This window comes from Diaphorina citri, unplaced genomic scaffold, assembly GCF_000475195.1.
Source record: "Diaphorina citri unplaced genomic scaffold, Diaci psyllid genome assembly version 1.1 scaffold804, whole genome shotgun sequence".
NCBI lineage: Eukaryota > Metazoa > Arthropoda > Insecta > Hemiptera > Psyllidae > Diaphorina > Diaphorina citri.
The window spans coordinates 97164-122684 of NW_007378236.1; the positions used below are offsets into that span (position 1 = coordinate 97164).

The following is a 25521-nucleotide window of genomic DNA, read 5'->3' on the forward strand; positions in this document are numbered from 1 at the left end:
TAGTGGGCTGTAATGAAAAAGCTTCATTGATGAATTTAGGTTAATTATTTTCTTCTTTCTTACCTAGGATTACACGTTCCCTATTTCTTCAAAGTGTGTCTAGGACTTGGTTTAGTCTCTGCACTCCCTTCCTCGATGAAGATTTTTCATGACTCCTTCAGTGGCCAGTATTGCATCAGTATTCTTTATAATCGTCTAGAGTCTCTAGAGCAGTATCACTCTTGTTAATGAATAGGCAATCAGGAATCCGTAGGGGCACAAATTGATAATGCAAATTTTTGAGATATGAGGGGGTCAAGTGAACAACGTCAATGAAAGTTAACCTCTGCCATCACGTATCATTTCTCCGTGTGTTCTCAGATAAGAAAACAGGCCCATTGTTAATGCAGACAATGAACCTTCCTAATATATTTGAATAATAATAGATATACAGTAGAACCCCGATTTTATGAACTAATGGTTCTGGAGATTGGGACCAAGGGTAATTCATAAAATCGGGATTCCATATAAAGGTTCATAAAATCCATACATAAGAAAACGGAGAAAACATGGCAAAATTTCGACAGAAAATGCTTATTTATTGATTCAGCAGTCTGTAGTCATTTCAAAGAACCTCCCTTCGCATTGAAAATCTTTCTCAAAAAGTCCGTAACTAATCAATTTATCAATTTCCCTCTTTCTTTCCAGTCGTAGATGATGTTAGTGTGTACAAATCTATTCTGGAAGATGAAGATGCCGACAAGTTGGATGAAGAGCACCCAGCCCAAGGCACCCTGGTACCTGTCCACAACAACAATAACAGTCTCCCCAATAACAACAACATTTCGGTCAACGTTGAGAATGGCACCGCTGGCGCTGGAAGTAATCAAGTGGGCCCCAGCCCAAGGCACCCTGGTACCTGTGCACAACAACAATAACAGTCTCCCCAATAACAACAACATTTCGGTCAACGTTGAGAATGGCACCGCTGGCGCTGGAAGTAATCAAGTGGAGCCACCGAAGAAAAGAACCGTCAAAAATGACACCTATTTCTCCATAGCTAGTCAGGTGGTGTTCCCGTACATGGTGGCAGGAGTAGGGATGGTGTTCGCAGGGTTATATCTTCATAATGTACAGGTAAGCTTAATCAATCTAGATATATGTTATGGTGTAATAATTGGTACATTTTAGTATGTACACAATATTATTATATTAAGAAAGAAAAGCTCTTTGCCCGAAATAGAAATAATTGAACCATTTTGAATTTGGTTCTAGTGAAGAAAATACAAAAACTACTGATGTGATCAATCAATCTACGCTCCCACCCATTTTGGCAATCCATCCTAGTCATATCTACATATTTTTACCTTTTACCAATAGGCACGTACATAACCTCCCTAGGCCTATACATATTTAGGTACTTAATCGTAGTTTATACGTACATTTACTTACTTACTTACTGCCGTGGCATCTCAGACCGGAGTTGATCCATTGCCTCGACAAGCTTCCTCCTCCAAATGGTCCTGTCTTCCCAATCTGCCTCCCGTAGACCCGTGCTTTGCATGATCTCGTTGACTGAGTCATTTTTTGTGTGGTTGTGTGTGGTTTGGTTCTTGTGGTTCTAGTGATTTGGTTCTAGTGATTGGTTCTTGTGTTCTAGTGAAGAAAATTCTAGTGAAGAAAATACAAAAACTACTGATGTGATCAATCAATCTACGCTCCCACCCATTTTGGCAATCCATCCTAGTCATATCTACATATTTTTACCTTTTACCAATAGGCACGTACATAACCTCCCTAGGCCTATACATATTTAGGTACTTAATCGTAGTTACCTACATTAGTTGAATTCCTCCAGTCAAAAAATAATTAAGAACAACTCGCTCATTATTTTATAGTCAAGAGACCGCTCTACTGGTAAACTTCTCATGTGAAATCATTAGTCAGTGTCTTGAACCTATTTGTAATACGAGAATAGGAACCGACTCAGACAAGTTCTTCATTTGTCTGAAATTAATACTAACTATCATAATGATGCGAAAAATTGCATCGATCCTAAACCGTGGTACGATTAACTTGAATGTCAAAATCGTAACATTCACCTCAATTCCTACTAAATACTCCAAAGACCATGTCGGACATGCAATTAGATAGGTATTATAATATTTTCCTAAACGGCAAGGATAAGGACTAAGGACACATCTTTTTACCTTTACGTATTTATTTTGATGTCTTCAGTCTCATGTGCGAACCTTATGAAACAAAGGAATTCGGATCTGTTAATTAAGAGATTACGATTCTCTACAACCATAATTGAAGGCTATTGTATAGTCTCAATTTGTTCGAACAAAAACAGGTAAATTTTAAAGCTCAAGTTGGTACCTATTACTTAAATTATTTATTACTGTACGAGTATTTTCCTAAACGGCAAGGATAAGGACTAAGGACACATCTTTTTACCTTTACGTATTTATTTTGATGTCTTCAGTCTCATGTGCGAACCTTATGAAACAAAGGAATTCGGATCTGTTAATTAAGAGATTACGATTCTCTACAACCATAATTGAAGGCTATTGTATAGTCTCAATTTGTTCGAACAAAAACAGGTAAATTTTAAAGCTCAAGTTGGTACCTATTACTTAAATTATTTATTACTGTAAGGGGGACGCTACCTTGTGTGAAATTGGCGCAAATGCTTGTGTCACTTTCACTTGATTTTATTTCTAATAATTTTCTCTGCCCCTTTTACTTTATCTAAATCAATACTTTTCCATTTGTTTTCAGCTTCTCATTCTACTCTACTTAGCTCCAATCTTCACTCACATTGCCTGGTTGAAGAAGATTAATCCAGATAATGCTATCATTCCTGTGCTGACTGCGTTAGGAGATCTCTTAGGGATAATGTGCCTCGCTTGCGTGTTTTGGACACTTGATGTTTTACACTTGTAAATAAAGAATTGTCAGATTTTTCTAAAATGTCCACACTGTCTGTGGTAGATATCTTTAGTATTGTCAGATTTTTCTAACATGTCCACACTGTCTGTGGTAGATATCTTTATCAAGTTCAAACAAAAAAGATACAATATTTTTGTGCTCTTTATTCCCAATCCTCTATTTTTTCTAAAATGTCCACACTGTCTGTGGTAGATATCTTTAGGTATCAAGTTCAAACAAAAAAGATACAATATTTTTGTGCTCTTTATTCCCAATCCTCTATTCCTCTCCTAATGGTTTCATGTTTTCAAGTTCTGTTGATAATTTTTTTAAACTTGTACTATCACTTTTATCTTTCCCGAAACGATTTAATACCCTCAAGTTCCTATTGAATAAAGTCGCTGCATTTTTTTGAACTCTAGTCTCAATACTTCATTCGAAATATATTTATTTGTTTTCTGATAACCAAATTTATTTCTCTTTCAGTGCCAGTCTCTTGTAGTTGGATTCATGTCAGCAGTTTTGCCCAAGAAGTCGAAATAATTTTCTGAGCTTACTTTGTTTATTATCTGGCACCGTGCCCAAAAGTTCATCTTAACCTATAACAATTTCATACGTATTATGTATGTACAACTGTACATTGTATGCTATAACGTGTATATTCGTAATAAATAAGATCTTATTTACACTGCGGGGGTAAATGGACTAGACTCATCCTAGTATATTAAAAAAATCAAAAAGTGATTTTGGGGGCCAAGGTACAACCAGGCACCCTACCTGCTCATCTTTGATTTTTTTTCTGATATCATTGTCAAGTACCTATGTACCTCTGACACAAAATCCCAGATACTCACTATGCTTAAGATCTTTTACTGCATACCACATTATGAAGGATAACCTGTTGTATAACGGTTGTAAAAGTAGAGTTTGCCAATTTTTGTTTAAAATTGAATATCTCCAGTGCAGTTTATGTTAATGATCCTACCAATTTCTAGGTAGACATGAGTTCCTCTTTACATAATTTAATAGGTTTTTGAGCAAATAAGGAATTTTATGCATCTCCGACTAATTGATGCCTCGGTTGTCTTTCTTATGTAGAATAAATTATTCATCATTTTACTTTAAATACTTTACTTGTTTTCATAAAATATTGAACTTGGTCACCAGTGCGAATAAAATTGATATTCTCACCTGTCGATACGGGTCATCATTTTTGTTGCATTTAAAACTGACCTTTCCTAACAAATGCAGAAATTTTAAAATATGCTCATATTGAAACCCTTCATAGTATTCAAGTCTATGTGTGCATAAAATAGGATAAAATCATGTTGTTGTTGTTGTTGTTGTTGTTGTTGTTGTTGTTGTTGTTGTTGTTGGTGTTGGTGTTGTTGTTGTACAAGTACAACAACAACAACAACAACAACAACAACAACAACAACAACAACAACAACAACAACAACAACAACAAGGATAGAAGCATCGTCATAAGTGGTAACCATGATTTCCAACTGTTGCACAAAAGTCTCTTGAAGATTTTCCAACATGTTCTATACTCGTATTCTCAGCAACCACCTGCCTAATGATATTGACGGCTTAGCATAATGATATAAATTCATTCGAAATATATTTATTTGTTTTCTGATAACCAAATTTATTTCTCTTTCAGTGCCAGTCTCTTGTAGTTGGATTCATGTCAGCATCAGGAGCCATCATGGTTATCTTGTTGGTCCGACAAGAATTCATTTTCAGTCACAACATTCTGCTATTAGCTAGCAGTTTGTGTACGGCTGCTATAGCTAGTTCACTTTTAGGTAAGCCCAAAACTAAGTTCACTTTTAGGTAAGTCAAAAACTAGTTCACTTTTAGGTAAACCCAAAACTAGTTCACTTTTAGGTAAGCCCAAAACTAAGTTCACTTTTAGGTAAGCCAAAAAATAGTTCACTTTTAGGTAAGCCCAAAACTAGTTCACTTTTAGGTAAGCCCAAAACTAGTTCACTTTTAGGTAAGCCCAAAGCTAGTTTACTTTTATGTAAGCCCAAAGCTGGTTCACTTTTAGGTAAGCCCAAAACTAGTTCAGTTTTAGTTAATACTCCTTTTAGGTCAATTTTAGCTATAGTTCAGCTTTAGAGCCATAGCTTGTCCAAGACCTTTGTTAGAGTTTTCATGACTTGTATAAATTTTAGCTAGATTTAGATGTACATACTTTGATTTATTTGCAAAACAATACCCGTTATACAAGCTCATGTTAAAGTGTAACTTTTGAGCAAGCTCGCAGACTGTGCCCCAATAGTCTCCGAGACTCCGAGTATTCTCAAAAATTAACAATCACTTAATACGAGTTTGTATGACCAAGTGTAAGACTTTGTTAAAGAAACCAAATAAATTCATAACTTTGTCAATATTTTTCCAGGTTTTGTCACGTGCTTTGTGGCAGTCTCTTCCAGAATGATTGGTATCAATCCAGACAATATTGCCACGCCCATTTCTGCCACTTTGGGAGATTTGGTGTCTCTAACTCTGCTGTCTAATATTGCATCACTGCTCTATAATCCTGATGGTAAGAAAGGGTTTAACCTTTTGAAGGGGATTTCAAAACTCCTACTTTTTTGTTGTCCGTTCGTAGTTCCTGAACAACATGTTTTGCTTTTCTTCGGGGGATCATTTATTACTTTGCCAATTTCAAATGAGTAGATAAGTTGAGAATTGCTATGAACTCTCAATGATTTTCCAAGTACCCTACTAATTACACCGTCCTACCCTCATTTATTAAAATAATATTGTCTTAGACTTTGAAATTACTAATTAACCCGTTTTGTGCTTTCTTTTTCCAGACATTCCCCAAATGGAGCAAGTGTGTATTTGCCTTGTGATATTTTTTTTAATCCTGTTGCCTACATGTTTTCCTTTTCTTCGGGGGATCATTTATTACTTTGCCAATTTCAAATGAGTAGATAAGTTGAGAATTGCTATGAATTCTCAACGATTTTCCAAGCACCCTACTAATTATACCGTCCTACCCTCATTTATTAAAATAATATTGTCTTAGACTTTGAAATTACTAATTCCCGTTTTGTGCTTTCTTTTTCCAGACATTCCCCAAATGGAGCAAGTGTGTATTTGCCTTGTGATATTTTTTTTAATCCTGTTGCCTATTTGGTTTACATTAGCGTATAGAAATAAGTATACCCAGTCTGTCCTCTACCATGGTTGGTTTCCAGTCCTCATCGCAATGGGTATTAGCTCGTAAGTATAACTTGAATAATACTTTACTAGAAAAGAACAAAAAACTTGAAAAAAAAGCAGAGTCCTGCAATAGAAAATTTTGTGTTTTGGCAAATCCACTAAACATAGTAACAACTCTCCAAGAATTAAAGAAAGGCTCTTCAGTTTAAATGCTAATAGTATAAATATCTATGTACATATTTGGATATTCCTAAACATAATTATATGAACTCTTCTTTCCCTTTGCTCTTGCATTCGAAAATTAGGTAATTTTAGCACATCCACCAAAAATAGACGAACAAGTATGATTAAATGAAATCTATTTAGTATGTATAGCCCTTCAGAATAGTAATAAGCATAACTAGGAAAATAGGTGATTATGATCTGTTGATACTCCTAAAAATGTCTTGAACTGTTGAAAGTGTTGATACTTGCATAGAAAAGTCCCTATATCCCCGTAATATCTCTTAGGTTTCAAGGTGTGTCCATTTTTCCAAACATAGTCGACCAGCTAGCGGCTATCTTTAGCACATCAACCAAAAATATCTCGTCGCTCTTAGCATTCTTAGAAAAGCCTCACCATCGAGATTATAAGTAAAATTGGAACTTCCTCGATCTTTTCACACCAAAAACATCTCGTCGCTCTTAGCATTCTTAGAAAAGCCTCACCATCGAGATTATAAGTAAAATTGGAACTTCCTCGATCTTTTCAGGGTGGGCGGTTTGATATTTGACCAAATGGTGAAGAATTACAACACGCTTGCCATGTTCCAACCTTTGATCAATGGAGTGGGCGGAAATTTGGTTTCCATTCAGTCGAGCAGAATTTCGACGTCTCTTCACATCGAAGCCGATCTTGGTACTTTACCACCGAAACGTAAAATTGTACCCAGTGTGTGCACAACATTCTGCGGAAAAAGTAAGTTGGTGTAAATTAGGTCGAGACTTAACAAGTAGACAAGTACCAATAGAATGGAATATATGTACCTCGTTTATACAGCCAGGATGAGACTGAAAAGTCCCTTTTCGTTGTGACCCTATGACCAAATGACCATAATTATTAGGTACTAGATTTGACTTCATTTGTACACCTTGTTTATTCTGACAGCATAGGGCTGAAAAGTTCCTTTAACTATATATATACCTACCGGACACAGACAAAGAGATAAACTTAAGTATTTTGAATTTAATAAATAGGTACCTACGAATACACTTATGTAGCTGGATTTTTAGCTAAATTCCCTTTAGAGATGAGCTATTCATTTCTGGGCAAAGTCACAACTTTAAGCAGGGGTCGTGTTTTTTTTTTTTTTAAGAGGTTTGACAGAGGGAACTGTAACTGCTATGGTCTTATCGTCCCGAAACCGAAGAGAGAAGGAAGACAGGATAGGAGAAACCCAGCCGTTCCGAGAACGAACATTATCCCATCAGCTTAGTTGGTAGGATAAAATCCGCCCGGGCGGATTTTATCCTACCAACTAAGCTAACTAGGCTGGCAAAAAGACCAAGTAAACAACCTAGCCCCCTAGCCAAGGGCCGTAAGTAGGTAGAGTTGATAATTTTTTTAAACTTGTACTAAATCGATCACTTTTATCTTTCCCGAAACGATTTAATACCCTCAAGTTCCTATTGAATAAAGTCGCTGCATTTTTTTGAACTCTAGTCTCAATAGTCTTCCATTAAGAACCTCCATTTCTTCAACTAATGCAATGGCTTACCAATCTATTGAATTACCATAAATTATAACTCTAGTCTCAATAGTCTTCCATTAAGAACCTCCATTTCTTCAACTAATGCAATGGCTTACCAATCTATTGAATTACCATAAATTAATTTCGACATTTTTTAACATTCCATGTGTTTGGTTCCCTTATATTTTTTGGGCTGTTAGGTAAGTCAACTTTCGAACTTTCCATCTGATCTCGTCGTATTCAAATAATTCTTTCGTTTCCTTTAAACAACATTAAGAAAACTTCATGACAATAAGAAAATATTTAGAACTATAGTACCTCTACAATAGTTTTAGCTTTAGACTTAAGAACATCAATGATATTATCTAGATTTATGTTAATATTCATAGTCCCTTGTTTTTGTATCACCTTTGTTTTTTTTTTAGCTTTAGACTTAAGAACATCAATGATATTATCTAGAATTATGTTAATATTCATAGTCCCTTGTTTTTGTATCACCTTTGTTTTCAGTATTGTTGATATGGGTGGTTCGGCATAGTCAACTTGAATCTAAGATATTATTTTTTCTCATTTATTTTATTTAAAGTCAAAGAAAAGAGGGAAGAGGTCAAATAATTTAATTGGAATTATATTAGCATACCACATTCAGTGTTTGTATACTAGTGTAATATTTTGTCGTCGTAATATGTTATAATTTTATTTATCTGTGCATTTTTTTTTCTACAAATATTTATTATCCTATTTCTTCGAAAATGGAGTCTTGGGTTTTTCTTTTTTATTTTATTTATTGAATTGATAAATGAAAGCAATACGAAGAATTCAAATATTCACAATAATATTTTTATACTGTAGGGATATTATTGTTTTTATTAATTGATAGGTAGGCTCAAGCCTCGAGAGAATACGAACCTAATAAAGTCTTCTATCATTCACAAATCTTACTCAAATCTTGATTCTCAGACAAATTTGATAAATAAGCACTGTATGAAGATGAAAATGTGCAAAAGGTTCATGCTTTTAGTTCGATAAAGGTACATATTTGGATTTTCATAATATTTATTATTTCCCAAGCTATTTATTTATTATTTATCTATTAGAAGGAGTTTTGCCTATATGGTAAAGATTTTCCTCCCTTTAAAAGTAGTAGTATAATTGACTCTCATTTATTATTTCCCAAGCTATGTATTTATTTATTATTTATCTATTAGAAGGAGTTTTGCCTATATGGTAAAGATTTTCCTCCCTTTAAAAGTAGTAGTATAATTGACTCTTTTTCCGACAAGTGTTAAATGTTATTTAGGTACAATGCTTTATTCATTTTATGTTGAAGTCCATGAACGTTGGAAAAAGTTTATTTCTTTATTTGGGGTGCATTTTATGTCAAAATATGCAGTGCCAAAAATTTCAACCGATAGTAATGTTAGTGATAACAAGATTGATGTACGTAGGTATATTATTATGTTTAGAATAGGAATATTATGCCAAAAATTTCAACCGATAGTAATGTTAGTGATAACAAGATTGATGTACGTAGGTATATTATTATGTTTAGAATAGGAATATTATTTTCATGTTTTAAACGATTTGCTTTAGAGGAAGAAAAACCCCGAGAATTATATTTATTGTATTAGATTGTAATAATCATGTTAATAAAGTAATAAAGATACCTAGTTTTTATTCTTTTGATTGGCCTAAAACTGGTTTTTCATTTATTTTCTTTAAGAGAAAATCTTGGATATGTTGGTATTAAAGCGTAAAATTGATTACTTCTTTTTACTTTTGCGTCACTATCTACATTAATAAAGACATTAGAATTCAATAAAGAAAATTGGTATCTAGCTAGGTCAACAAATTGATTTGATGATGATGTTAAATTAACAGAGACATTAGTAAAAGGAACTCACTTATCTCTTATCTCTAAGCGTCATTCACCACCTTGGCATGGCAGTTATACTTACCTAGGTAATGTATTTTGAAAAATAACACCTGACGACTGCTAAAATGCAAAATACATAATTTTCAATGTATCAGTTAAAAATAACAATAATTTAACAAATTAACTTCAACCATCCAAATACCTGCCGACTATTCTTCATCGAGCAATGTTTAAGAAATCAAAATTCATCTTAAATACTGAAAGCTCATAATTTAAAACAGACTCTCGTTTTTACACTTCTTTATGAATTTATCATTTTATTTTGTTCCTTGTTTGGTAAATTTTTTCTTCCAAGAGGATAAAATGAACTAGAGCCCGTTCTCCCTTTATTCCCAATATAGTGTGCAAGTCACCCATCCATTTATTGGCACATTCATGATTGCTTAATTAATATATGTAGGTAGGTATCACACTTAGGATTAAATGGATCGTCCGTATACCTTAGTAGGTAGGTGTGTCTTTTAAGTAGGTAATAGGATTATTTCCGCACTTACCAAAAATCCAATTTTTCGCCCTCATAATAACATTCGTAATGTTTACAAATCATAGCATCCTTTCACAAGTGCATACCACTGATGGTAGTTGGTAGTAGCTTTTAGTACCCATTTGTCATGATTAATAGATAATACCTATAATGGACCGACCTATTATAGTATGATATGCTATGTTCTATGTTCAGACTGGTGTTTATTCTAAATGAATTTCAATTTATTTATTCACGTTTCCATAAATGAATTTGGAAATAAATCTTCCCAATCAATGGAAGAAGCGACATGATTTCTTTTCACCAGGTTAAACTTTGACATCGGTAAAGAATGAATAATTAGCAGCCATTCTTTCTATTTCCAAAGGTTAAGTGCAATAAATCATTACATATTCATACAAACTTACCTGTGTTAAGTAAGAACTAAATACTCTTTTTAAAAGATATTGAGAACTGTTGACCTCTGTGTGTCTAGTGAATGGGTTATGGGGTGTCGTTTTATCAAAGTTTATACAACTAAAAAGTCCGAAAACCATTTGAATATGAAGAGCTACAAACATGACGATACAACATATTCATAACTATGTTGTGAATCTATGTAGGTACATGGCAATAAATTATGAAGCTTCGACCATAAATAAACATAGAGCAAAACATAGCATATCATACTATAATAGGTCGGTCCATTATAGGTATTATCTATTAATCATGACAAATGGGTACTAAAAGCTACTACCAACGTACCAACTACCATCAGTAGTATGCACTTGTGAAAGGATGCTATGATTTGTAAACATTACGAATGTTATTATGAGGGCGAAAAATTGGATTTTTGGTAAGTGCGGAATCCGTTCCTTTACCTTTACCTACCTATTCTATTGTTTTTTCAACCAGAATTATATTGGGTTGCTTTTCATATTATTAATATGATAATAATGAAATGGTATAGGTACACAGTAGTTCCTTAGCGTGTCGTACACATAATCCGTATAAACATAAAACACTAGGTACTTTACCTGTATCAAAAACCATTGAGTGGAAATTTGAAATAGTAACAACAGGTGACAGAGTAATATGGAATAGGCTAACAAAACAACACAGCTAATTAGTGACATTACTATTATTTATTACTACAGCTAGTTTATTTTTATTATTTTCTCAACACGTTTCATCCCAAAAGTCGCGAAGTCGCCTACAAAAATTGCAAAAACCCAAATAAAATCATTTTACATCACACTCAAAAGGATATTTATTTTTATCTCCACTCAACACCACATCGGTTTTTCAATCTAAAGATTTTTCTGACAGTGGTTGTAGCTGAACCTAATTCTAACAAAATTGTTGAGCATGTGTTTTACGAGTTATAATAAAGACCTCTTCAGCAATCAATTATTCATAGTGTTTCCTAAATTAAAACTTAACTAACTAAATTTCATTAGCAACAATAAAGGATTCACTAGTTCTTTTGGTTAACTCTCAACTTGAGAAGAAGTTTCTGTCCACGTTCCATAACAACACTTGTGTTTTCTAATACAAGTTTTGGATATTTCTATTAATTTTTGACCCCAAAAACAATACTTACCATTAACACAGTTAACAATAAAAAAAAACATCTTTTGAAAAATATATCACCAGTGACAACAATATGAATCGAAAGAAGGAAAGTGTGATCTCGTAAAATCTAAAAGAAACGGGATAACAAAAGATCCTTTTCGTAGCTCCCTAAGATAACTTCCTAATTTTAACATTTTTTTCAAGTACCTTTAACTTAATAGTAATCCATCTCTACGGCAATTCAGAGGAAACTAGGAAAGGATTTATTTTTGGAGCTCTCTTGTATGTTTACGAATTGTATATTTTCCTCATATTAGATACTCATAATATCTATTATGTATATCACACAGTGTGTAAATGTAAAGTTCTTCTAATATAATGCTCGTTGATATCTGAATAGTAGGTATTAGATACTCATAATAATTATCTATTATGTATATCACACAGTGTGTGAATGTAAAGTTCTTCTAAAATAATGCTCGTTGATATCTGAATAGTACTTTTATAGCTACTAGTATTATTTTAAAAGTAAACAGAGACACAAGATGGATGCCTGTCTCCAAGTTGAGATAACCTTTTAGTCCTAAAGTTCGTAGAAATGTTGTAAATGTGTAAAATAAATACAAATGTCGAATTGGGAATGATGGAAATTTCCACTTTATCAGTTTCCTACATTCGTAGGAGTATTTCTAGATTGATTTTAATGTTCCTAGGTCTACGAGTTCCTTTTAAATTTTAGTATTGAAGAACAAATAAAACAGTACACAATACTTGGTGTTTAACCCAAAGCTTGTTTTTGAACTGCTTTCGAATTGATGTTTCTTTGCAATGGTAGTTTGTTGGGCATTTCTTCTTCGCCTTCATCAAAATGAAAATCGGGACTTTTAAGAGCCATTGTATCTGAGTTTACGATGAGAAGTAGAAAATAGTTATTGTGCTTTCTATGGTTTTGATTTTATTAGTGATGGATGTCTCATTTGATTCAAATTTGATTTTAAAAATCAACTGAGTTCCTCGTTCCATTTTAAATTAATTCTAAATTTGTCATTTAGTCCCGATTCTGATCGACATTTTCAAAACTTCTTGAAACCTTCCTCTTTACGCAATAAAAAAACCTTTACTCCTAGTAAACAGTGGATGCAACCTAAAAGCAGAATCCATTCCCTCATTCACTTAGATCTAGTTTTACCACCGCGGATTGTCTCAGGATTGAGTTCAATCCGAGGTTGCCCTGAGCATCTTAATGCCCAGGCAGACCAGGTATTATAAGGAAATCTCGTTTCACCCCAATCCCGAGTTGGTAAACCCCAGCATTACTGATCGCTGTATCTCCAGAATTCCAACAACTAGAAAGCTGAAATTTTGTATGAATATTCCTGATATGTTTGAAATGTGCAGTGAGAGAGGTTTTTTTTTTCTTCTTTCTTTTCAAGTTGTTTTAAAGTAGGCAATAAATCCTTTATTTCAGCAAACGATGCTCTTGCGGCAAGAGTGCTTCTGACTTTGTTGGTGTTTGGGCAGTTGAGCTTCCTTTATGTACTGGGCTGTATACAAGCCGATTCTCATGCTAGACTGAATGTTTACTTTGTGGTTGCATACATCACGGCATCTATAATTCAGGTCAGTGCATGGAATTTCAATGAAAATTGCGTTTTTACATGGTTTTAGTACCTTCCAATTTCAATTACAATTACCTTATTGCTAGTGCACTAAGTACGTATCGTCCTAGGACTAAGTAAATCCTATTGCATAATACCAATTAGATAGGTATTATAATATTTTCCTAAACGGCAAGCATAAGGACTAAGGACACATATTTTTACCTTTACGTATTTATTTTGATGTCTTCAGTCTCATGTACGAACCTTATGAAACAAAGAAATTCGGATCTGTTAATTAAGAGATTACGATTCTCTACAAGCATAATTGAAGGATATTGTATAGTCTCAATTTGTTCGAACAAAAACAGGTAAATTTTAAAGCTCAAGTTGGTACCTATTTCTTAAATTATTCATAATATTTAGACAGAAAAATCCGCTCCTAACTCTAAGAGAGGCAAGATGTATCATTATGAATTGACTTCTTGTATGTATAAAATTGATCTTTCAATAAATCCACTAACCGCTCCTAACTCTAAGAGAGGCAAGATGTATCATTATGAATTGACTTCTTGTATGTATAAAATTGATCTTTCAATAAATCCACTAAGAAATATATTTGTTATGATGACTACAAAGATGTCAATAAAAACAACCAATTTCAAATGAATTGCCATAGCCCAAAGAATGCAAAGAATCTGGAAAAGGTCCAAGACTAATAAAGTCCTTAAAAGGGTTGATGAAATGTGCCCCAAGAGTTGTGAATAAGTGGGAAATACTTAACCAAGACATCTCTAGCCTCAAGCCTCGAGAGAATACGAACCTAATAAAGTCTTCTATCATTCACAAATCTTACTCAAATCTTGATTCTCAGACAAGTTTGATAAATAAGCACTGTATGAAGATGAAAATGTGCAAAAGGTTCATGCTTTTAGTTCGATAAAGGTACATATTTGGATTTTCATAAATTGAACATTGTTATCTGTTATCAGTAAGAACTGTTACTACATGCTCTACGTATCAAAGTGGACTCAGAAATCGGAAAACAAACTGAATTTACGTCAGTGCTGAACTCCTTTCTGTTTTAGGTTTTAGCACTAAATAGGTGTGTCCGATATATTCTGCCCAACTGCCTTCTTTTTTGTCTGGCAGCTGCACTGCTTGTTATTGAAAAGGGTAAGTTTGATGATATGCAAACCAAGGTAAAAATAATAGATGTTCCGTTGACATTTGAAAAAATTCAAAACTGACTGGCCTTGATCTTCTTCTTCCACGTGCAGGTTGAACATTCAAGATTCACTTTTTTTTTTAATTTAGTGAAAAAAAGTTTCAGATCTTCAGATTGGTTAGTTTGGATGGACAGTGGCGGCATCCACATACTGTGTAGGAGGATTAGGTCCATGTTTGGAACCAGTTTCTCTGTTTTGATACTCTGATACATTGTTGATGTTGTAGCCCACTTGATTTTCAAGAATTTGTTTTAATTGACAGAAAACAACATTTTATTGTTTTGCTTTTTAGATTCACCAATACTGAAGATCTTGTTTATTATCGATAGATGCTCGTATTTTCCTTTGCAGGTAAAACATCTTCCCATTGTTTTAAAATCTGCTGAGTGACTCATTTTAAACTTTATTCTTTAAAATTTGAACAGAGAAATTTATTTTCAATTCAGACGTCAAGAAAAGGAATCCGGAATTTCTACCTATTATTTTCCCTTTGAAAGTCACATAATGCTTCATCTGTCCTTACTTTGGTCTGAAAAAGAAAACAAGTAAAGCCACAGTTGCACATTTTTCAAAAAGTAAGTAAAGACACATTTTTTAATTTATTCATATGAAAATAAATAATTTCAGAGTTTGTAAATAAATATGAGAAAAAACAGGCTTATAATCTAATACAGTCTTAGAGCTTCAGTCAATACATTTGAAACAGTCTTTGAAATTCTAGTCTAGAGGTACCTACTGTAATATAAAAGAATGCAAATGAAATCTTTTCATGAATTCATTTGCAACATTATTTTGTACTCTACTTCAGGCAGCTTAAAATTGTATAGTAAATGGATCAGATAATGAGTGGTAAAGTTCCTGACGAAGTCTAATAATATTAGACTTTGTTGTGGTCATATTGGTAGACGGATGGTGGCAGAACATGTACTGGTGGTTCTACGGGTCTCATACCGTACACAGGGTATGAAGCATATGGCATAGCACCAGCAGGGTTGAAATCCTTGTAGTAAATAGAGTACACAGGGGAGTATTGTGATGAGAGGACAGGAGCACCGGGGTATTGCTGAGCAAACTGTCCTGCAGCTTGGTCACTAGCTACATTGAAAGCAGCCTGGTTGCTAACACTAGATGCCTGGGAACCAACACTTGCACTGTTAACAGATGAGAACTGATTATTCACAATTCCTGAACTGACTTTACTTGACTGATCAGCAAGGACTACATGTTCGTTCTGACCTAAGGATCTCAGACTGTCATGACCGACTATTTCAGATTTGGCACCTGGGGTGAAAATTTCGGTTTTGAATTCTCCACCTGGTTGAGATCCAGTTTGGTGAACAACTTCTGACTTGAAACCACTGGCTACACCACCAGACTTGGTGGAATCGTGGCTGACTGAGACACTGCTTACTGCACGTCCACTACCAAGGTTTGATCCTACGGAACCACTGCTCACAACGTTACGGACAAATCCTTGTTGCACCTGAGATGCTGACTTTTCTGCCTCACTGGAACTTTGAGCGGAAAAACTTGATTGAGCCGCATTTGTATTAACTGGGTTCTGATTGAAAGCGGCTCCTAATTTGTATGCTCCTGAATTCAAAGCGGATGCTTCAGTGTTTGCAGCTTTGTAAGAGTCACTGTAAGCTCCACTGTTTGATGTTGCAATGTTCACCGAGCTTTGGGAAGCAGAGTTGGATCCAGCGGCATTAATAGCAGCAGATTTGTAACCTTCATTAAAAGCTCCAAAGTTTGAGGTTGCTGTGTTGGCATCAGCAGATTTGTAAGCTCCATTGTAAGCCCCAGTTTGGGCTGATGATGATTTGAAGGCATCATTGTTTGAGGCTACAATATTGACGGAGGCAGATTTATAGGCGTCATTGTAAGCTCCAGCTGTAGAAGAAGCAGAGTAAGCTGCAGTGTTGTAAGCTCCAGTATTTGCAGCAGCGGCCTTGTAGGCTTCATTGTAAGCACCAGTGTTTGAGGCGGCAGTATTCAGGGCAGCGGTTTTATAAGCTTCGTTGTATGCGCCTGTGTTGTAAGCTCCAGCGTTAGCAGCGGCAGTGTTTAAGGCAGCGGTTTTGTAAGCTTCGTTGTAAGCTCCAGTGTTAGCAGCGGCAGTATTTATGGCAGCGGTTTTGTAGGCTTCATTGTACGCTCGTCTCTTGAGTAATTGAGAAGTTGATTAATTACGCCGAAGAGAGTTATGTAAGATTTCCTAGACGAGAGAATCTAGGCAAGTCGCAAGTTCATTGTTCTAGCCTAGCCATGGTCTAACCTAGCCAGGACTAGTGTGAACTTTAGACACGTGATATTGATGACTCAGATTATCACGTACGTTTGTTATGTATGGATTGTCTGACATGGGCCATCGAGTGAGTGCTTGTTGTATAGGTAGGTAGGTACTTGTAGGATTTCATACGTACATTCTTGTCTAGGACGTTTGGTAAATTCTTTGAACAAAAGTGTTAGCTAATGTTTTGTTTTTATTATTTCTAAATTAACCAGCCGCAGTACCTCATAGCTAAAATGTCGAATTTGTATTTATTTTCTTTAAGAGAAAATCTTGGATATGTTGGTATTAAAGCGGGAAATTGATTACTTCTTTTTACTTTTACGTCACTATCTACATTAATAAAGACATTAGAATTCAATAAAGAAAATTGGTATCTAGCTAGGTAAACAAATTGATTTGATGATGATGTTAAATTAACAGAGACCTTAGTAAAAGGAACTCACTTATCTCTAAGCGTCATTCACCACCTTGGCATGGCGGCATGGCAGTTATACTTACCTAGGTAATGTACTTTGAAAAATAACACCTGACGACTGCTAAAATGCAAAATACATAATTTTCAATGTATCAGTTATAAATAACAATAATTTAACAAATTAACTTAAACCATCCAAATACCTACCGACTATTCTTCATCGAGCAATGTTTAAGAATCAAAATTAATCTTAAATACTGAAAGCTCATAATTTAAAACAGACTCTCGTTTTTACACTTCTTCACGGCAGCGGTTTTGTAAGCTTCGTTGTAAGCTCCAGTGTTAGCAGCGGTTTTGTAAGCTTCATTGTAAGCACCAGTGTTGTAGGCTCCAGCGTTAGTAGCGGCATAGTAAGCTGCAGTGTTAGCAGCGGCAGTATTTACAGCAGCGGTTTTGTAGGCTTCGTTGTAAGCCCCAGTATTAGCAGCAGTATTTACGGCAGCGGTTTTGTAAGCTTCGTTGTAAGCTCCAGTGTTAGAGGCGGCAGTGTTCAAGGCAGCGGTTTTGTAGGCTTCGTTGTAAGCACCAGTGTTGAAAGCAGCGTTGTTGGCAGACGTTGACTTGTAAGCTTCATTATAAGCGGCAGCATTTGAGGCTGCAGTGTTAGAAACAACAGATTTGTATGCTCCTGTGTTGTAAGCTCCAGAGTTATACGCTCCAGAGTTGAAAGAATTTGCTCCACTAACGGCCTGTTGTCCGTTGTATGCCCCAGAGTTAGCACCTGAGTAGGCCAAGTTAGACGCGACATTGTTAACATTTGACTGACCAAATGCCTTGTAAGCTTCACTGTTGAATCCAGCGCTCTGTGCTGCGTTGTAAGCAGACGATGTCTTCAAGTCACTCACACCAGTTTTGTGAGATTCGAACACTGAGCCGATATTTGAAGCTGAGTTACGGGAAGAGAACAGTTCTTGATTGTATTGCTTTTGTCTCAAACCTTGTCTGTCGGTGTAGTAGAAAGAGGGCTCAAGTGGGGCAGGAGGGGTTGGGAAGTGTGCTCCTTCAGCCTTGAATCCTTCGCGACCGGAAGTGTAGACAACTTTGATAGGAGTGCCATCGGGAGCGACGTAGCTGTAAGAGCCGCGGATTTCATACGTGACGTTCTCGGCATCAACTTTCACAGGTGTGGCGTATTCTTCTCTGAAAGACCCGTCGGCGGATTGGTAACTGAAACAATTGAGAATAGATAATTATGGTACATCGACTTATCAATGTTATATACTCGTACCTAACATAGCTGAACGCCAGAAGTGTATATTTATTTAAACTTTCAATCCTCTTGCTTAAATCTGAAGATTGATGTGATGTGAAATTACGGTAATTAAGTTTGGTATTTGAAGGCAAAAACCAGAAACAAGAAAATCCATTTCCCAGCCATTTACCATTCACTTGTAACGAAATGATCTCGATTATATGATGAGTTAGATGTACTTGGGTTAATAGCTAGATAGAAGCTAACTTTGAAAGATTGAAAAGAAGAAAAAGATCAAGAATATGATAATAATGAAATGGTATAGGTACACAGTAGTTCCTTAGCGTGTCGTACACATAATCCGTATAAACATAAAACACTAGGTACTTTACCTGTAAGAATATCCACCTTCTGGAGTTTGCTCATTGACGAATGACAGGATGGGAATGGGAGTTGGGGATGCTTCATTCTGTGGTCTACAGAGGGCGACACCCACCAGAGCAAAAGTCACAATAAACTGCAACACAAGGGAACAATTCACATGAATAGTTTTTAAGATTTTTTTACAGTCCGAAGACTGTGTGCTAGAGGAAATTGAAAAATGAAACCCTTATGGTGGATTTCACCAACTGTCTTTCCAGCCTCAAACAGCCCGTTAGCTTAACAGCCCTGTTAAGCCAATACAAATTAAATGGAACTTAACTGGCTGTTAGCACTTATTTGTTTAATATTCAGTTTATTATTATTCTTGATTTGATTTTTTAATTTTACTTTCATGTATTGATTTAAAATCAAGACTAGAGCCCGGTCCCAGGAATTTGCGTGTGCAAGAAAAACCGGGGTTAGTTTTGGTTGATGTACTAAGTGCACTGAAGAATTTTCCAGAGAGTTTTGTAGCAATGCAAGAGGGATTGAGATATTGGAAGATTTTGAACACAATGGCTAGGAGTTTAAAGGCCATTTTATTTTGTAATAAATGTAATAATATCTAGATATGTATTGCACACTGATTAATTTTGTATTAAAGATAATTTTAAAGCAACCAAACACCAAAGAGATGTGAACACTTTGTGGCTCATCAGGTTTTCGTATTCACAAAGGATCAAACTAAGCTCTACGCTACGATTTTCAGCCGAAAAAAAAAAGTTGCACAGATTTTGTCCCAAAATAAAAAGATTGTATTGTTAATGTTGGCTAAAAATATTATTTTAGTCATTCACTCAGTGAAATGCTAATCATATGTTATTAAAGTTATAATCACTCTATGAAATTGAGTCAAATAAGTTAATTTTATCTTACAAATAAAAAGTCCTTTGTTAAAGGCGTTGGAAATAAAAGTTCATTTTTTAAAGACATTAGACTTAGTTCAAAATTTATTATTGCATTGAATTTTGTTGGTTAGCTAAATATTGGTTAACTTTTAGGAATTAAATTTTAAAAAAAAACTGAAAAAATCACCAAAATTCGAAACTTTCAGAGGACACTTACCACTTTCATGTCGAAGATAGAACACCACAGCAACTAATCCAGACCGAAAAAAAAAAAACTGAGAAAAAATCACCAAAATTCGAAACTTTCAGAGGACACTTACCACTTTCATGTCGAAGATAGAACACCACAGCAACTAATCCAGACCGATGTAAATGAATGCGTTTTATAAGTGCACTAAAAAGTGCATCCCGAATCCCCCACGCACCTATACGCACACTGGTCCACACGCATCTTCTTGGGTTACAGGGTTTGAAAAAAGATCCTCAAGGTGTGTCCAAACATGGTCGACCGGCCGTCGATCGACGACCATCCACATCGATTCACAATAAATTCACATCGATCGACGGCCGTCAACTATGTGTGGACACGCTTTAAGGTTTTGCCATTCAATTGTCAGCAAGAAAGTTTTGGGATCTATGGTAAACATGCAGTAGCTACTCAATATCAGACAATACTGATAGAAAGCTGTCGCATATCCTTACTAATCTACAGTAATATTCAAAGTTTGTGAAAATGTTTGTCCTTTAGGACTCGAGAAGGACTTATTCGCTTCAGATGTAGATCATTTTCAAAAGATTCCCTTATTCGTTTAAATATAAATATGCTCTTAACAGAATAGGATGTGTACCTACCTAAAACTTTTAAACAATCAACGTTAGCTTCATGAAATAAATAAATATAATAATAGCGACCGTTATTATAACAATAGTGACTAAAAAGTTTTACATAGCCTATTCTAAACAGTGCTTGTTTTTTATTCCGTTCGAAGAGGCCTAAAGTGTCCCTTTATTAAATCAGTAGTGCCCCAGGACACACTTTAAGGTTTTGCCATTCAATTGTCAGCAAGAAAGTTTTGGGATCTATGGTAAACTTGCAGTAGCTACTCAATATCAGACAATATTGATAGAAAGCTGTCGCATATCCTTACTAATCTACAGTAATATTCAAAGTTTGTGAAAAATGTTTGTCCTTTAGGACTCGAGAAGGACTTATTCGCCTCAGATGTAGATCATTTTCAAAAGATTCCATCATTCGTTTAAATATAAATATGCTCTTAACAGAATAGGATGTGTACCTAAAACTTTTAAACAATGAACGTTAGCACCATGAAATAAATAAATATAATAATAGCGACCGTTAGATATTATCCTCTAAGGGCCCAAGCAGTTTTTATACTTTGTAGTCATAAAGGCCCAGTGTCCTAAATTTAGGACATTGGGTTTGTAGGCTTAAAAGCCCAGCCATATTTTGGAGTTTGTATGCTTAACGTCCCAGCGTCCTAAAATTAGGACATTCGAAGTTGTCACGTTTTTATTATTCTAGATGGTGCTGGCTTCGCAGTGGTGCATTTTTTTTTGTTTCCTAAGGTTGGTAACATTGTTGTTAATATTTTAGGAGGGAATTTTCAAATTTTGTAAATCATAACAATATTTTTTTCTCAATTTCATCAGAGCAGGTTGGTAACATTGTTGTTAATATTTTAGGAGGGAATTTTCAAATTTTGTAAATCATAACAATATTTTTTTCTCAATTTTCATCAGAGAAGACTGTTGTTTGCTGAATGGGACATTTTGGGTAAGTTTTATTTGAATTAATTTTTTTAAAAATGTTTTTTGTTTCCTCAGGTTGGTAACATTGTTGTTAATATTTTAGGAGGGAATTTTCAAATTTTGTAAATCATAACAATATTTTTTCTCAATTTTCATCAGAGAAGACTGTTGTTTGCTGAATGGGACATTTTGGGTAAGTTTTATTTGAATTAATTTTTAAAAATTATTGTATCCCTTGTTATTTTAATTAAATAAAGAACCTTTTGAAGCTTTTGGGTGGTAGGTTGACCTTTGTTTGGAAAGTTGGACTTGTGTACCATGCCATTAAACATTGTCCTAAATTTAGGACTCTGGGACTTTATCCAGACAAAAAAAATTGAAAATGTCAATGTTCACTGTACTTGTCACTTGGATAAAATCTTTCTTATTTTCTTTTGTTCCAGAGTTTAATCATGGCTGAAAGACAGCATCTTAGTGCAGATAAAATTGAAATATGATAGAAAATGGCAATTTGAGTGACTTCAATGATAGTGATGATGAATTTATTGAACCAGTTTCAATACTTAGTGACCAAGCCTCAAATTCAAGATCACTACTTGAACCTGATAGTCCTCATGCAGCAGAATTATCTGCACTAAGTGCAATGTTGTTTTATGTCTGAATAAAAACAACAACTGTTTCAAATTCTTCCATGAATAATGGATCTGTTGTGAGAATATGAAACATTTTTTTCTATATAGAATTTTCACTGTGATTAATTTGTTGTGATAACAAGTGTTCATTTTTATTTTATTTTTCTTCAATAAAGAACTGATTTTCTTTTAATTAAATGTGATATTGTTTTTCCTAAAGTCAGGTCTATATTTATGTAGATAGAATCTAATGTTCTCAATGAAAAGAAGTAAGAGTGAACAATAAAAACAAGCATAAAGCGAAATATAGGTAGTAATTGGTGACTACAAATTTTCTGTTCAAAATAGAATTTTTTGTATGCTTAAAGGCCCAGTGTCCTAAATTTGGAACAATCTTTGAGCTAATGAAATAGACATAACCAATGAAAATAGAAGAAAATGAGTTTTGAGTCAATGGTTCAAAACACCTCTTTTTTCAAGTTTTATTGAAAAAACTAAGTTTCAAAAATAAAAAAATCTTGGGCTTTTAGGCCTACAAAGAGAGTGTCCTAAATTTAGGACACTGGGCCTTGTTGACTACAAACATCCAAAATAGCGCGGGCCTTTAGGACTACAAAAACAATGTCCTAAATTTAGGACGTTGGGCCTTTAGAGGTTATAACAATAGTGACCTAAAAGTTTTACATAGCCTATTCTAAACAGTGCTTGTTTTTTATTCCGCTCGAAGAGGCCTAAAGTGTCCCTTTATTAAATCAGTAGTGCCCCCTAAGAGCAATACATCCTGGTACAAATATTTCCGTCGCATCCTGTACAGAATCTTCATCAGATTCATTTCAAGGATTCGTAATAACCTGATCCGATGGTCCTGAACTTGAACTTGTATTCTCGATTTCGAAAAAAAGGAAGATAGTTCAACACAAGTGCATAGTTCAAGTTTGGTATTACATAATTATTATGGCTTATAAAACTGGTACTTATAGGATCAAAAGTGAGAGTGATTCTTGCCTATTATGTTACACGAGTTCTATCTTCAGAACAAACTTGTGTACCAGATATAGCGGTGATCTTCAAGTTCAAAACCGGTGCAACGCTAAACGTGATTGACAGAGTTACATTTAAGTTCAAGGGTAGAAGTCTCAGAATCAGTGAGCGACTTTTTACGACGCGACACTGAGTAAACCTCTCGGAAAATGGAGTTAAACACCGTTGAGAGGGGTTAGAAATGGGTGACTGTCACGGCATATGGCAGGAAATTTTTCGTCACCCCCACGACGCGGGAAAGTGAGAGTGATTCTTGCCTATTATGTTACACGATTTCTATCTTCAGAACAAATTTGTGTACCAGATATAGCGGTGATCTTCAAGTTCACAACCGGTGCAACGCTAAACGTGATTGACAGTGTTACATTTAAGTTCAAGGGTAGAAGTCTCAGAATCAGTGAGCGACTTTTTACGACGCGACGCTGAGTAAACCTCTCGGAAAATGGAGTTAAATACCGTTGAGAGGGGTTAGAAATGGGTGACTGTCACGGCATATGGCAGGAAATTTTTCGTCACCCCCACGACGCGGAGTATTATCTCTTAATCCAGTTGGGAATCCCGACCAGAGTGGAGATTAACAATAGGAATAAAATTCCGTTCCTTGGGCGAAATTTTAATCCTAATTACAAATTCATATCCCACTTTATGAGCTCTCACTTTTGATTATTTTTCCACACCGCTCACAAAGCCTGACCAGCTTTAAGGAGCAAGGAAGTCACCAAGAATCTCAGGAGTCAGGATCGACCAAAGGACCTTGTCGATATAATGATCCAAGCAACCAGCAAGATACAAGACAGTGTCTCTTGCGATACAGATGTCTTTCATGAAGATAACATTTGACCGAGGTGGTTGACTCTGAAGTTAGCAACCTCTAAAACAAACTGGTCTAAGACAAAATGGTCTAAAAGAGTGAGATCACTATTATTGTAACTTTTAGAGATGATTAACTGTATTTCAGGAGGCAAGATGCCTACTCAATTTAGTGGATGTGCCAAACTACTCAACGTTATGCGAGGTGGTTGACTCTGAAGTTAGCAACCTCTAAAACAAACTGGTCTAAGACAAAATGGTCTAAAAGAGTGAGATCACCATTACCTATTGTAACTTTTAGAGATGATTAACTGTATTTCAGGAGGCAAGATGCCTACTCAATTTAGTGGATGTGCCAAACTACTCAACGTTATATTCGCTTTTCTAAGGATATGAGAGATAGAGAAGAGATTAGTAGGTATATTCCAGTTAAAATAATATGAAGTTCCAGTTAAAATAATTTCCATTTTTTTGCAAGATAACAACTTCATTGAAAAACACACAAATGCGACCGGCAAAAGAAGACATCAGGCGAAATCTAGATCTTTTCATGTTCATGTCGTGAGCCCGTGCGACCGGCAAAAGAAGACATCAGGCGAAATCTAGATCTTTTCATGTTCATGTCGTGAGCCCGCCTTCAGACTTTGACCATTGTTTATGAGTGGGAAAGATTTTCTAAAAATGACACTCAACACTATCAGATTTAATAGAAATAAATAATGATATTCCACACTTTTATGAGAGCAAAGACTTGAAATCAGCATGTATTCTTGACAAATTAAAATGAATTATGTACCTATACTTACTCGTATGTGGCAAAAATTTGTATACTTCGGTAGGTTCTTAAAGTGTAAACTATGGTTTTTAGAACTATAAAAGGTTTTCAAATTATCCTCAAGCTATTTTTTTAGTTTACAAATACCCTCCTACTTGATTGTAAAATTACTCTCCAGGGTTCAAAGTTTACGAAAAACATCTTCATTATTTTCTTTAATTTATAAGTTTCTTCTGTAGTTTTTGAAAACAACCGTCTTATTCTTATCGGAATTAGATACCTACTTGTACTTAGATAAGATCGAATACTATTGTAAAGGACTTGTGACTTACAATTCCTCTCGGCTCACAGCTACTGTTACTACTCTGGCTAGGAATGTATCTACTGTTGTTGGATTTCTTGCTGTCTGTGAGTGAGCTTGGTGCCTTTTGAATCATTTTTTTCTTGCTGCCTTTTGAATTCCATATCATTCTAATTTGTGTTTTTTCCCCCCTTAGATGTTTTCTAGATAGATTTTTTTTTAATAATTGATTCCACGCCCTTTCAAGGCAATTACAAAGTCAATGAAGATTACATACTAAAATTTAGAATGAAAATTACAATAGGTATTAGGTAATAATTAACTTATGACT

At 35.0% G+C, this 25521-nt stretch overlaps 3 protein-coding genes and 3 long non-coding RNA genes across 7 annotated transcripts in view; 3 read left to right on the top strand and 3 right to left on the bottom strand.

Moving 5' to 3' along the window:
* Positions 1-15444, top strand: part of LOC103512173 (solute carrier family 41 member 1) — a 30391-nt gene extending 14947 nt beyond the window's left edge. The window contains exons 7-16 of the mRNA XM_026825734.1: positions 688-869; positions 958-1116; positions 2764-2882; positions 4564-4724; positions 5324-5470; positions 6003-6156; positions 6849-7054; positions 13269-13420; positions 14487-14600; positions 15436-15444. Of these exons, the coding sequence (XP_026681535.1) occupies positions 688-869; positions 958-1116; positions 2764-2882; positions 4564-4724; positions 5324-5470; positions 6003-6156; positions 6849-7054; positions 13269-13420; positions 14487-14600; positions 15436-15444 (1403 nt within the window). The remainder of the gene's footprint in view (positions 1-687; positions 870-957; positions 1117-2763; positions 2883-4563; positions 4725-5323; positions 5471-6002; positions 6157-6848; positions 7055-13268; positions 13421-14486; positions 14601-15435) is intronic.
* LOC108252752 lies at positions 7880-8706 on the bottom strand. The gene is made up of 2 exons (XR_001809578.1): positions 8325-8706; positions 7880-8234 (listed from the first exon to the last, which is right to left on the bottom strand). It is a non-coding gene; the product is annotated as an uncharacterized LOC108252752 (long non-coding RNA).
* LOC113468652 lies at positions 8993-9424 on the top strand. Its single transcript, XR_003392322.1, has 2 exons — positions 8993-9274; positions 9361-9424. It is a non-coding gene; the product is annotated as an uncharacterized LOC113468652 (long non-coding RNA).
* LOC103512174 (uncharacterized transmembrane protein DDB_G0289901-like) lies at positions 15302-17383 on the bottom strand. Its single transcript, XM_008476930.3, has 2 exons — positions 17367-17383; positions 15302-16789 (listed from the first exon to the last, which is right to left on the bottom strand). The coding sequence occupies exons 1-2, from the start codon at positions 17381-17383 to the stop codon at positions 15505-15507; spliced, it is 1302 nt and encodes a 433-aa protein (XP_008475152.1). The 3' UTR covers positions 15302-15504.
* A 227-nt stretch (positions 17384-17610) lies between these two features.
* LOC103512175 (uncharacterized PPE family protein PPE62) lies at positions 17611-20111 on the bottom strand. Its single transcript, XM_017445297.1, has 3 exons — positions 20079-20111; positions 18983-19107; positions 17611-18565 (listed from the first exon to the last, which is right to left on the bottom strand). The coding sequence occupies exons 1-3, from the start codon at positions 20085-20087 to the stop codon at positions 17611-17613; spliced, it is 1089 nt and encodes a 362-aa protein (XP_017300786.1). The 5' UTR covers positions 20088-20111.
* A 1436-nt stretch (positions 20112-21547) lies between these two features.
* Positions 21548-22227, top strand: LOC113468649. 2 transcript variants are annotated; one of them, XR_003392320.1, is made up of 2 exons: positions 21548-21656; positions 22075-22227. It is a non-coding gene; the product is annotated as an uncharacterized LOC113468649 (long non-coding RNA). The 2 variants fall into 2 exon arrangements; XR_003392319.1 differs by lacking the exon at positions 21548-21656 and adding an exon at positions 21697-21824.
* Positions 22228-25521: the final 3294 nt, after the last annotated feature.